This window comes from Triturus cristatus, chromosome 4_2 (genome assembly GCF_964204655.1).
Source record: "Triturus cristatus chromosome 4_2, aTriCri1.1, whole genome shotgun sequence".
NCBI lineage: Eukaryota > Metazoa > Chordata > Amphibia > Caudata > Salamandridae > Triturus > Triturus cristatus.
The window spans coordinates 842,437,453-842,450,539 of record NC_140586.1 but is presented as its reverse complement, the minus strand read 5'-3'; the positions used below and the strand labels follow the sequence as shown (position 1 = coordinate 842,450,539).

The 13,087-nt window shown below is 51.1% G+C and overlaps 1 protein-coding gene across 1 annotated transcript in view; it reads right to left on the bottom strand.

Annotated features, from left to right (window-relative positions):
* PTCH2 (patched 2) overlaps window positions 1-13,087 on the bottom strand; it is a 98,542-nt gene that overhangs the window by 24,701 nt on the left and 60,754 nt on the right. The window contains exons 9-15 of the mRNA XM_085602821.1: window positions 12,158-12,289; window positions 11,363-11,518; window positions 7,309-7,401; window positions 6,491-6,616; window positions 5,657-5,775; window positions 3,932-4,328; window positions 3,161-3,473 (exon numbers count right to left, since the gene is read on the bottom strand). Coding sequence (XP_085458947.1) covers window positions 3,161-3,473; window positions 3,932-4,328; window positions 5,657-5,775; window positions 6,491-6,616; window positions 7,309-7,401; window positions 11,363-11,518; window positions 12,158-12,289 — 1,336 coding nt within the window. The remainder of the gene's footprint in view (window positions 1-3,160; window positions 3,474-3,931; window positions 4,329-5,656; window positions 5,776-6,490; window positions 6,617-7,308; window positions 7,402-11,362; window positions 11,519-12,157; window positions 12,290-13,087) is intronic.

Below are 13,087 nucleotides of genomic sequence, written 5' to 3'. Positions count from 1 at the left end.
TGGTGAGTCTCAGCTGGAATTAAAAGTCCTATCCCCACCCCCATTGCAACCATCCTCAAAGATGCCCCAGCAGAGATGGTACCAATATAGTCCCTGCATTACTGCCGCCATTCAAGTGTTTCTGTTGTGATCTCATTCCACCAGTCGGCCAACACTGCTGGTCTACATCAGCCTTTTTGCTACCAACAAATCTGAATGCCCCTGGCCCCAACAAGCGACGACGAGCCTTCATCTTACACTGGCAGCACCTTCACATTGGGTGTCTGCCTAGCTATCCCAGGCATGGCAGACATTCTTTGCCATCCAGTCTCAGTCCTGTTCCCAGGGTGAAGGTGCCCACTTCAGTAAAAAGGCAAGCTTGGAATGGCACAGAGGAGGGCTGATGGGCATGGGCTAGATGACCTTCATTTATTAATGCTCTCCTGCGGTGCGTCACCAGCATAGAATGATGCAGCGTCGGACCCTCCCCTGGACAACAGACTCTGCAAGTGGAACACCTGGGCATCAGAAGTCAGGAAGCATCTGTCAGCAGAGGATATCCACGCTGGAGGACCTTTGGTAACATCAGATCCTGCTAATGAGGCCTCTTACGTGAGCACAGGAGGCAGCCCTTGCTATGATCTAGAAGGGGACCCTCCCGTGGTAGCAGGACGTGTCAGTAAAACATCTGTTGGGGGGAACCCTTTGTCAGCAGAGGGCCCTCCGTAACTATTCTTCAGATGGGTACCCTCCAGGGGAAGTGGGGGCTGCCAGCAGATCAGGAGTGATGATCCTCTGGTGGGCAGCGGAGGCTGCCAGGGAAGACTTGAGGCAGACCAGAAAAGGATGATGGATGGCAGGCAGTAACCTAAGCCGGGAAGTGAGCTGCGCTGGCAGTGGTGCAGAGAGCTGGGCGGTGTGCTTTCCACTCGGGCAGGCTGTGTGTGGGCTGTGGGGAAGCTGAGCTTCCTGCCGGGGCCAACCAGGAGAAAGCTCCTATGTCCTCCCAACTAATCACAGCTTCCTGCAAGAGTTGCCTCCTCTGCTACACCTAACTTACTTGGAAGATAAGAGTGGCAACTTTTGTGGTACAGACCTAGACAGAGAGGCGCACAACCATGCAGAAAATTGTGGCAGAGTTCCTTCTCCCTCAGTTCATGGAGGACACATGTAACTTCAAGCTCTACGGAAAGTTCCCTCTCACCTCCTGTGTATGTATGACTTGGGGTACTGTAAGAGAGCGCCCTCTCACCTCCTGTGTATGTATGACTTGGGGTACTGTAAAAGAGCGCCCTTTCACCTCCTGTGTATGTATGACTTGGGGTACTGTAAGAAAGCGCCCTCTCACCTCCTGTGTATGTATGACTTTGGGTACTGTAAGAGAGCGCCCTCTCAACTCCTGTGTATGTATAACTTGGGGTACTGTAAGAGAGCGCCCTCTCAACTCCTGTGTATGTATGACTTGGGGTACTGTAAGTACGACACATGTAACTGCAAGCTGTGCATCGAGCTCCCCCTCCCCTCCTATGTATGTATGACGCTTGCAACTGTAAGCTCTGCAGAGCTGTACCTTTGTGATGTTGTGTTAACGTGAACTGTGCAGGGTGAGTCTTTGCATCTCCTGAATCTCCATGACTCTAGTTACTGTAAGCTCTGCGGAGAGCTCCCACGTACCTCCTGTACCGTTGTGATGTGTTGATGTGAGTTTTGCAGGGAGAGTCTTTGCACCTCCTGTGTCTCTATGACTCCTGTTACTGTAAGCTCTGCAGAGATCTCCCTCGTACCTCCTGTACCGTTGTGACTTGTGTAACTGTGAGCATTGCAGGGAGAGTCTCTGCACCTCCTGTATCTCTATGACTCTTGTTACTGTAAGCTCTGCAGAGAGCTCCCGCGTACCTCCTGTACCGTTGTGATGTGTTGATGTGAGTTTTGCAGGGAGAGCCTTTGCACCTCCTGTGTCTCTATGACTCCTGTTACTGTAAGCTCTGCAGAGATCTCCCTCGTACCTCCTGTACCGTTGTGACTTGTGTAACTGTGAGCATTGCAGGGAGAGTCTCTGCACCTCCTGTATCTCTATGACTCTTGGTACTGTAAGCTCTGGAGAGAGCTCCCTCGTACCTCCTGTACTGTTGTGACTTGTGTTACCTTGAGCTTTGTAGGGAGAGTCTCTGCATCTCCTGTATCTTAATGACTCCTGTTACTGTAAGCTCTGCGGAGTGCTCCCTCGTACCTCCTGAGTCTTGCGGTGCTTTAAGCTCTGGAGTCAACTCCATAACACCACCCTCACCCCAAGTGCCTCTAAAATGGGGATCCCCCATTCACTCAGTGTTTTTATGATATTACTGTACGATCTGTGGAGCAGGGATCTCCCTCGCTCTGTGTCTGTGTTGTACTGCTGTAATATCTGTGGAGCAAGGAGCTCCCTCACCCTATGTCTGTTTGGTATTATTACAAGATCTGTAGAGCTGGGAGTTCCGTTTTGCCTTTTGTCTGAATTGTACTATGGAAGATCTGCGGAGCAGGGAGTCCCCTTGTCCTGTGTCTGTGATGTATTACTCTAAGGTACGTGGAGCGGGGAGCTCTCTTGCTCACCCTTTGTCTGTATAGTACTCTGGAAGATCTGTGGAGCAGGGAGCTCCCTCGCCATGAGTCTGTGTTGTACTACTCTACGATCCGTGGAGAGGGGAGCTTTCTCTAAACCTTTGTGTGTATGGTACTCTTGTAAGATCCGTGGAGGCAGGAGCACTCTCTCACATTGTGTTTGTATAGTACTAATACAAGATCCGCGGAGCGGGGATTCATTTCTTACAACGTGTCAGTATGATGCTACTGTAAGATCTGTGGAGTAGGGAGAGCAGTAAACTCTGCAGGGCAGGCAGCCTACTCTCTGTCTCTAGAATGTAGGGTACTAAAACCTATATGGAGTACAGAGCTTACCCAACCCACACAAATCAGATACATACGTGTATATGTAAACAAACGTGTGTTTTTGAGAACAGTGCAGTGTATTAACTCACCACACACAGATAACAACAACATGCTTGTCTAACACCAGATGGTGATCTATGCTAACGCACATGATCTACAGCTCATATGCCTCGAACATATTGTTAACAAAAAGAGACCTTCCTCTGCGGGCAACTACAGAAACGATTAAGGGGCATGCTTCAACAAACCTCACCTCTGAGCCAGTCCTGGAAGTAGTGCAGCCACATCTTCGGCAAGGCCTTATCCTCGCCTCGCACCACAAATTTGATGGAGTTGAAGCTCTGGTGCAGTTCGTGCAGGGGCCTCTGTGCCCGGGGGTAATCAAAGCCACCCTTGGTGACAATGAACATGTTGTAGAAAGAGAAGTACTTGAACTGGGCCGAGATGAAGCCATATTCCTTGGTGTCACGGGGTACTATGTCGGTCAGGTAGAGCCCGTCGTGGACCTTGGTGGTGCCGTACAGGCTGAGGCCCAATAGAGCCATGAAGAGTACAACCACGATACCCTGAAACAAAGTGGTGGGATTAAAAACAATATAAGAAGTGTACCAACAATCGCACAGTGCCGCATCTCCCTCCCCTGTATCTATCTCATCCTGGACGATATTCTGATCTCCTCAGGTACCACAAATCCAACGTTTACCCAGAATTCCTACCATGTGATTACTATGAATCCAGATCTATATCATTCCAGGGCCCATTACACTGGTCCCTGTTCATGGACTGAGATAAAGTTACGTGCATTGAACTTTACATTAAACTTTGTATGCAGACACTGTTCAGAGTACTCATCTGCCTGAAAAACCCCAGAACCTGTCTCCAAAGCACAACGCCATTCTACAGTTTTGAGCTATACTCAAGTGTTTACCTACTGATTGTACAGATACACCAACAACCTATGTAAGGCAAGAGCTCCGCCAACCCGTCATACACAACACGCGGCAGGTAGTAGGCCGTTACGTACTTTGGTCTGTGTCTTCAGCAGCAGAGGGGCGTACTTCTCACGGGCAAAATCCGACAAGTTCCACTTGACAAAGGGCAGTGGTACACACTCTCGCCCCGCCTTCGTCTCGTCCACCTGTGCGAGAAGGTCCCGTGTGGAGCTGGAAGGGGTGAACACTTGAGATCCCAGGGGGTCCACAATGACAGAGGGTGAGGTACGGATCTGTGAGGTGGGCGGCAGGATGGTAACAATGTGCTGGCCAGAGGAGTCGCATTGCGTGAAGGCCTGCACCGTGGTGGTGATGTGGGTACTGGTGGTGATGGTGGGGCCACCATAGGAAGACGGGTGGTATGTGCAGTTGTCATTGGCGTCTGCATACTCCTGTGGCTGGATCTGAATAACACGATTTGAGCAAGGGCTGAAACGAGACCAAGGTAAAGGGATAATGTCACACACAATGGATGTAAGCACTTGTTTGTGGAACATGTGCGCAATGCAGACAAATACACACTCCAGAATTACAATGCATGGTGCTGAGTGTAGGTGGGTACACAGATGCAAACTGAAAACACTGCACTATCGCCATTATGTCAACAGAGCAGCAGTAAGCTAAGAAAGAGTAAATACTGCACTATACACTTCATGCAGGAAAAGGGATGGAACACTACAAGAGTTTTAACGCATGCTTAGGGGAAGCAAACACACATACACGAAGGAAGAAATGGTAAATCAAATCACTTCATGTTGTACTCAGCACTTCATGTTTTGTGAATTAGTACCCTAGTTTCATGGAGAAGACACTGCTTTAGGAATTAAAAGAAGGGACACTTTAATTCAAATATGCTATAGTGTGTTCAGGTTGTGAAGCCATGACACTGCTCTCTATCAAACAAGTTAAACCTTAACCAATGCTTTTACATACACCACAGTCTGGCCAGTGAGCATCAAATATTCAAATATTCACCTGGCAAAGAATGTAAAGGCGTGCTTACTCATCGACAGACTCGCGGGGTAATGTCGAGCGGGTTCGAGGGGGGGGGGGTTTGGGGAGACAGGTTGATGTAATTTCTTTTTAAACTTATCTTCCCGTGTCCCGCGCCGCCTCAACTCCTGGACGGATCCCGTTTTCCTGCTGCTTCCCTGAACAGGAAGCAGCCACAGGCAGCCTCCCTCCCCTTCCCTAAGCCAATCACAACGCTGCATTTGTAGCGTTGTGATTAGTGGGGACGGCACCCGGCCGGGCGCCTATGGGGAGGCCATTGCACATGACTGGTATGGTTGACCCCAGAAGGCCGACCAAACAGTCAGGGCCCACAGCTTTGGGCAAGCCATTCCTCCCTGACCCGCCCGCCCCCAACCAGGCATACTCTTCTGCTTTCTCGCAGTGCGAGAAGCAGAAACATAAAATGGTATTTAAAATACCATTTCATGTTTCTGCTTCTCGCACTGCGAGAAAGCAGTGGGGCGATGCTCCTCCGCCCTAATGGAGGAGCCGCCCCTGCATAGCGCTCACTAAATCTCTTCCAGTGGGAGGGCTGCCAAAGAACTGAAGTGCTTCAGAAGAAGGTATTTTGCCCTAACTTAAAGTTCAATACTTAAATTTCCTTGCCAGATGTGGAATTTTGCTTCCGGCCTGAACATATGGAGGCAGACGGCCCTGCTGAGGTGTTTGTGGCAGTCATACATTCCACGGAATGGTCTGCCTGCAGCACCATACACACACACAAAGCGCAGGCCGGCACTCACCTGTAGAAGCAGCAAAGGATGTCCAGCCTCTTGTCCTCACGCCGCTGAAGGTCCAGGCTCAGGATGGCAGGGAAGATGAGCAGCACCATTGCAAAATTAAACACCACTACGATGGCTGCCTGCCATGGTGAGAAAAAGAGAACAAAAGGGAAAAGACACATGTCACTTCAATCTCCAATTCCACAAAGAGAAGCCCAGCACAGGGAGAGCCCTTGGCAGCAGCAGTTCAGAGTGGGCTGCTCCAGGTGGTGGCAATGAGTTAGCAAGATTTTGGCTGCAGAACAGATGCAGGTAATGTACTCCCATGAGTAGTTTTCACCTTTTCAGGAACCCTCCTATCTAGAGGCAGTGCTTCCAGAGAACACATAGCAGTGCAGGTACTTACTGTTTAGAGTACCTGTTTGCTCCTGAGAAGGGCGGTACTCTCCCATTAAATGTATTGCAGCAGCGCTCAGCAGTGTAGGCACTCTGTTTCAAACTAAAGAAGTGCCGGTACTGAGTACCAGACAGTACCTACCCATCTAAAACACTGCCTAGATGGGAATTTCACATGGGCATAGCTAAAAGCACTTTGTGAATGATTACTCAAAGTCCCCTACTGAAGGCAGCATAACTACGGTACATTTATCGACGACATCGCCAAGCCCATCACCAGTGCCTTGCCCAGGGTGAGCTCCACCATCACTACAGTGCCTTGACCAGGGTCACCAGCACCACCAGTGCCTTGGCAAGGGTGATCCCCACCGACACCGCAGTGCCTTGACCAGGGTGACTCCCACCAGCAGCAGCTCTGCCTTGGTCGTGGCACCCACAACATTCACAGCACTTACTTACCTGGAGTGAGAACGCTCTTAGAGCAGGGATGGGCACCAGCGCTGCCATGAAGAATGCAATCATATTGTTGACGGAGGTCAGAGTGACACTGGTACCCGTGCGGCGAAGACACTCGCCCGTCCTTTCCTGGGGAAAGAAACACAGCAGGGAAGTTACAGAGGTAGTCCCGTTGCCCTTCTATCACATACCTTTCTATTTCCTTTCCTCCTTCTAGAGCTCTCTATCCCGTGTCCAGTTGACACTACAACCTACCATGGTGTTATCATCTTTTTAAAAAGGCCAGTTGACAGTGATGCTATTAGCATCACCAGCACCTGAAGGGTTGCGTACAAAACAACTCCCTGTAGTCAGGCCCCACGGGAGGCTTAAGTACTTTGCGTGAACTGTATAAGTCATTGTGGGACTTTAAGAAAAGGCACATTCCCGTAAGTCCAAATAAGGCCATCAATCTCTTTTCACTTCTTCCACAGACTGTGTCCTATTTTCCTTCATAGAGCAGTGTACGAATCTCGTTTCTGGAGTCCTGCATACATCTTTACTCTCCAAGTCCTGTGCCATCTTCTACTTCACAATACCTGCCATGTTTCTCCTACTTTGTTTCCTCTCTCACAGCATGGTGTACATTCCTCACTCCCTCCTCTTATGTCTCGTGTTCACCCAATTAGAGCCTAGTATTTGCGCCCTTCTCTCTTTAGGAGCGTAGGGTGTCACTCTTTACCCATTAATGGATATGGTATGTGTCTGATTTTCCATTTATCCTACTGGAGACCCGAAGAACTAGTTTAATCTCAACAGCTCATTACAAGCTGTATCCTCACCTTGAAAGGGGTGCTCAGTCCTGTTTCTGTGAAGGCGTGTGCCAGAAGAAACATGTCATCCACCCCAATTCCAAGTGCCAGAAAGGGCAACACCTGCCAGTGTACGGAAGACAGAATAAGAGAAGGACAAAATATATCAAAACAGTGAACACCCAAAGACAACATTCAATTGAAAACAGGAAAATAAATCTGCAAGAGCGATTGTCTACAGCTTGTCCTCTGAGGAGGTATGGTGTTTACTGCATGTTCAGCGCTGAGGTGTGCTGCTCACTGCATGTTCGGCACTGAGATGTGCTGCTCACTGCATGTTCGGTGCTGAGGTGTGGTGTTTACTGCATGTTAGGTGCTGACGTGTGGTGCTTACTGCATGTTCAGCGCTGAGGTGTGGTGTTTACTGCATGTTCAACGCTGAGGTGTGCTCCTCACTGCATGTACGGCGCTGAGATGTGCTGCTCACTGCATCTTCGGCGCTAAGGTGTGGTGTTTACTGCATGTTCAGCGCTGAGGTGTGCTCCTCACTGCATGTACGGCGCTGAGATGTGCTGCTCACTGCATGTTCGGCGCTGAGGTGTGGTGTTTACTGCATGTTCGGAGCTGAGGAGTGGTGCTCACTGCATGTTCGGCGCTAAGGTGTGGTGCTTACTGCATGTTCCGTGCTGAGGTGTGGTGCTTACTGCATGTTCGGCACTGAAGTGTGGTGCTTATTGCATGTCCGGCTCTGAGGTGTGGCGCTTACTGCATGTCCGCGCTGAGCTGTGGCGCTTACTGCATGTTCAGCACTGAGGTGTGCTGCTCACTGCATGTTTGGCGCTGAGGTGTGGTGTGTACTGCATATTCGGCGCTGACGTGTGGTGCTTACTGCATGTTCGGCGCTGAGGTGTGCTGCTCACTCCATTTTCGGCGCTGAGGTGTGGTGCTTACTGCATGTTTGGCGCTGACGTGTGGTGCTTACTGCATGTTAGGCGGTGACGTGTGTGCTTACTGCATGTTCGGCGCTGAGGTGTGCAGCTTACTGTATTTTTGGCGCTGAGGTGTGGTGCTTACTGCATGTTTTCGGCGCTGAGGTGGGGTGCTTTCTGCATGTTCGGCACTGACGTGTGCTTCTTACTGCATGTTCGGCGCTGAGGTGTGGTGCTTACTGCTTACTGCATGTTCAGCGCTGAAGTGTGGTGCTTATGGCATGTTCGGCACTGAGGTGTGGTGCTTACTGCATGTTCGTGCTGAGCTGTGGTGCGCTGAGGTGTGGTGCTTACTGTATGCCCAGCGCTGAAGCTTGGTGCTTACTGCATGTTCGGCGCTGAGGTGTGGTGCTTACTGCATGTTCGCGCTGTGCTGCTCACTGCATGTTTTCAGAGCTGAGGTGTGGTGCTTTCTGCATGTTCGGCGCTGACGTGGGGTGCTTACTGCATGTTCAGCGCTGAGGTGTGGTGCTTACTGCATGTTCAGCGCTGAAGTGTGGTGCTTACTGCATGTTCGGCGCTGAGGTGTGGTGCTAACTGCATGTTCGCGCTGAGCTATGCTGCTCACTGCATGTTCGGCGCTGAGGTGTGGTGTTTACTGCATGGTCGGCGCTGACATGTGGTGCTTACTGCATGTTCGGCGCTGAGGTGTGCTGCTTACTGCATGTTCAGCACTGAAATGTGGTGCTTACTGCATGTTCAGCGCTGAGGTGTGGTGCTTACTGTATGTTAGGCGCTGACGTGTGGTGCTTACTGCATGTTCGGCGCTGAGGTGTGCTGCTTACTGCATTTTTGGCGCTGAGGTGTGGTGCTTCCTGAATGTTCGGCGAAAAAGTGTGGTGCTTACTGCATGTTCGGCGCTGACGTGTGGTGCTTACTGTATGTTCGGCGCTGAGGTGTGCTGCTTACTGCATGTTCGCGCTGAGCTGTGCTGCTCACTGCATGTTGGGCGCTGACATGTGGTGCTTACTGCATGTTCAGCGCTGAGGTGTGGTGCTTACTGCATGTTCGCGCTGTGCTGCTCACTGCATGTTCGGCACTGACGTGTGGTGCTTACTGCATGTTCGGCGCTGAGGTGTGCTGCTCACTGCATTTTCGGCGCTGAGGTGTGGTGCTTACTGCATGTTAGGCGCTGACGTGTGGTGCTTACTGCATGTTCGGCACTGAGGTGTGCTGCTTACTGCATGTTTGGCGCTGAGGTGTGGAGCTTAATGCATGTTCGGCGCTGAGCTGTGCTGCTCACTGCATGTTCGGCGCTGAGGTTTGGTGTTTACTGCATGTTCGGCGCTGACGTGTGGTGCTTACTTCATGTACGGCGCTGAGGTGTGGTGCTTACTGCATGTTCGCGCTGAGCTGTGCTGCTCACTGCATTTTCGGCGCTGAAGTGTGGTGCTTACTGCATGTTCGTGCTGAGCTGTTCAATATCTACATGGCCCCCCTCGCCCACGTCGCACGACAACACAACCTCAACATCATCTCCTACGCCGATGACACCCAGCTGATCATATCCCTCATCGAAGATCCCCACACCGCCAAAGCTAACCTCCACAGAGGAATGAAGGCCGTAGCCGACTGGATGAAGGACAGCAGACTGTAGCTGAACTCAGACAAGACAGAGGTCCTCATTCTCGGACCCACCCCATCAGCCTGGGACGACTCTTGGTGGCCCACGTCACTAGGCACAGCCCCGGAACCCACGGACCACGCACGCAACCTGGGGGTCATCCCCGACTCCACTCACTCCATGACCAGGCAAGTCAACGCCGTCTCCGCGTCCTGCTTCAACACCCTCCGTATGCTCCGCAGGATCTTCAAATGGATCCCCCTCGACACGAGAAAAACCGTTACCCAGGCCCTCATCACCAACAGACTCGACTACGGGAAAGCCCTCTACTCAGGAACTACAAACAAGCTCCTGAGACGACTCCAACGCATCCAGAACGCCTCGGCCAGACTCATCCTCAACGTCCCCCGCCGCAGCCACATCACACTCCACCTGAGAGGCCTGCACTGGCTCCCCGTCAACAAAAGGATCACCTTCAAGCTCCTGATCCACGCACACAAAGCACTGCACAACACCGGACCCACCTACCTCAACAACCGACTCAGCTTCCACACCCCCACCCGAAGCCTCCGCTCAGCCAACCTCGCCCTTGCCACAGTCCCTCGCATCCGAAAAACCACCGCCGGCGGCAGATCCTTCTCCTACCTCACCGCCAAGACCTGGAACACTCTCCCCACCATCCTACGACAGACCCAGGACCTGCTGGCCTTCAGAAGACTCCTCAAGACCTGGCTCTTCGACCAGTAGCACCCCCCTCCATAGCGCCTTGAGACCCTCTTGGGTATGTAGCGCGCTTTACAAATGCAGTGATTGATTGATTGATTGAGCTGTGCTGCTCACTGCATGTTCGGCGCTGAAGTGTGGTGCTTACTGCATGTTCGGCGCTGAGCTGTGCTGCTTAGTGCATGTTCGGCGCTGAGGTGTGGTGCTTACTGCATGTTCGGCGCTGAAGTGTGGTGCTTACTGCATGTTTGCCGCTGAGTTGTGGGGTCTACGGCATGTGCTGTGCCAAAGAGTGGAGTCGTCTCCACGTCCTGTGCTGAGAAGTGTGGTCTACAGCACATTCCTTATGGAAGGGCAGAATTTACACATGTAAGATGAGAGAATCTACATGCATGTTCTGTCATGTTGTAGACATGTGGTCTACAACATGCTCTGTGTGTGGAGAAGAGTAGGCTTCTACAGCATACTCGGCCTTAAGAGGTGTGAGAGTATAATATGTTATGTGATGGATGGAATCCACAAACGTTCTGAAGTGCAGTAATTATCAAAGGTTCTGATACAGAGAAATATTACATGCATGTTCTGTGAGCGCGGAAATGTACAGACTTGTTGTGAGATGCAGGGAATCTATACTCGTGCTCTGAGAAAACAAACTGATCTCCCTGCATGTGAAGTGATACGGGGTTCTACCAATAAGGTCTGATATGGAAGCATGTTCTATGATACAGGGAGATCTATACGCATTTTATGCACTGGCTGTCATGTGTGCAGACCCAGGCAGTCTCAATCATGTTGCTCTTCAGCCTACCTGGGTGGTGGCCGCGTTAAAAGAGATGCCCAGCAAGGAGCACAGTCCGAGGCCAGATGCCACTGATAGGGCAACGAGCAGCACACCGGCCAGCCCCACAGCCCCTTGTGACTTGGAGCAATCCCAGCGCAGCATGGTCACGCAGGCGTAGGCAAGCTGCAAAAAGAGGTGAAGACAGCGTCAGACATCTTCCTCAAAAAGGGCCAATGAATACAGTTCTACACATGGAGACTTGGGTAAAGTTAAGCGAGTGATGAAGGAATGTGCAGTGTGAATCACAAGGCATCACGTGTGACAGACATTGCAAACTGAAGCCAGAGGCAGCAGGGTTAGGCATCACAGTCATGAAAGGGTCCAGGATAGCGGGATTATTTTTCAAGCCGCAGCATATTTTGTGCAGTGGCGAGGGTTTGACAGGATGCTCCATGATAGGTATCCATGTTTCATGGTGGACAGGGTGTACATGCATAGGCACATTTATGTGCACACGTGGGTGGAAGTAAGCGAGGCCCCAAACAAATCTGGTTTGGATGTGAGATGATGGTACATGGGCTGTCTGACAGACTGAAACAGCTCCTCACACACAGACCCTACAGAAGGGGAACTGGACTTGTGACTGGACTCATAGTACCCCTCTGAAAGAAGCCCACACCCAGGCCCAGGTGTCCACAGCTCTTTATAGGACTACAGACCCAACCTAACAGAGTGACTCATAGTACCCGGCCATGAAACGGAATGCTGCTAAAGCAAACACATGATATCAGCGGTGCACATGCAGAAAGGGGACATACGCACCATCAGGAGGTACCCGCCAGCTACACGGATCACGCTGACGTCGGAGAAAGACTTCATGATGTCATTGAGGGTGGTGGTGGAGAAGGCGTGGATGATCTGAGAGGAGTTTTCCGGAGCAGACTGTTGAGCCAGCTGCAAGGGTGGGAGACAGCACCATTTGTTAATAGTCATCATTGTTATTTACTTACTGATTGTTGCTGAGCCACGATGTACTACAGAAATAACACACTAGCAAAGATTAGAAGTAAGGCAGTAGAGGCTTGTTCGTACAATACTGCAACACACAAGCCCAAGAAGCAAATTAACAACATGGTCTTTCAGGCGGTGTCCTTGGGCCTGCGAAATACACAAACCCCGGACACCGTCCCTTAAGAGCTCCTCTTATAGAAAAAGAACATAAATGAACTCTAGGACACACATGACATTTGCAAAAACACCCAGAGGATAACAGATACTTTCCACTTCCCATATTGCCTTGTTGCCTTTCGAAAGGAGCGACCTGGTGGCTTTCTGAATCCAATCGTAGTGGCGAGGCCCAGCGCAATACTCTATAAGGGCCCAATCATGCACCTTTGACGTGCTCTCTAGCTAGGTGACCTCCAAAGACCATGTAGCATCGCAGAGTTACATGACCACACTTATGAAGCCTACATGTCCAAGGCCATCGCAAATCCAGTCTCAGGGACGGCCCAGAGGAACAGGAATACCATGGTCGATGAAGAACCAGCAGAGTCGACACTGCACAGGAGTGTCTGCATCGGCTAGAGCATGCTCTAGAAAGACCATCCATTCAATGGACGCCCTCCTCCGACTGTCGCTAACTCAGGCCATGCTGGAGAAGTTTAAGGAGCGTGAGGCTGGCCTCGGAAGGTTCTGGACAGACGGATGGACACACACACCAAACAAGCAGAGTGCTGCCATAGGAGTTCT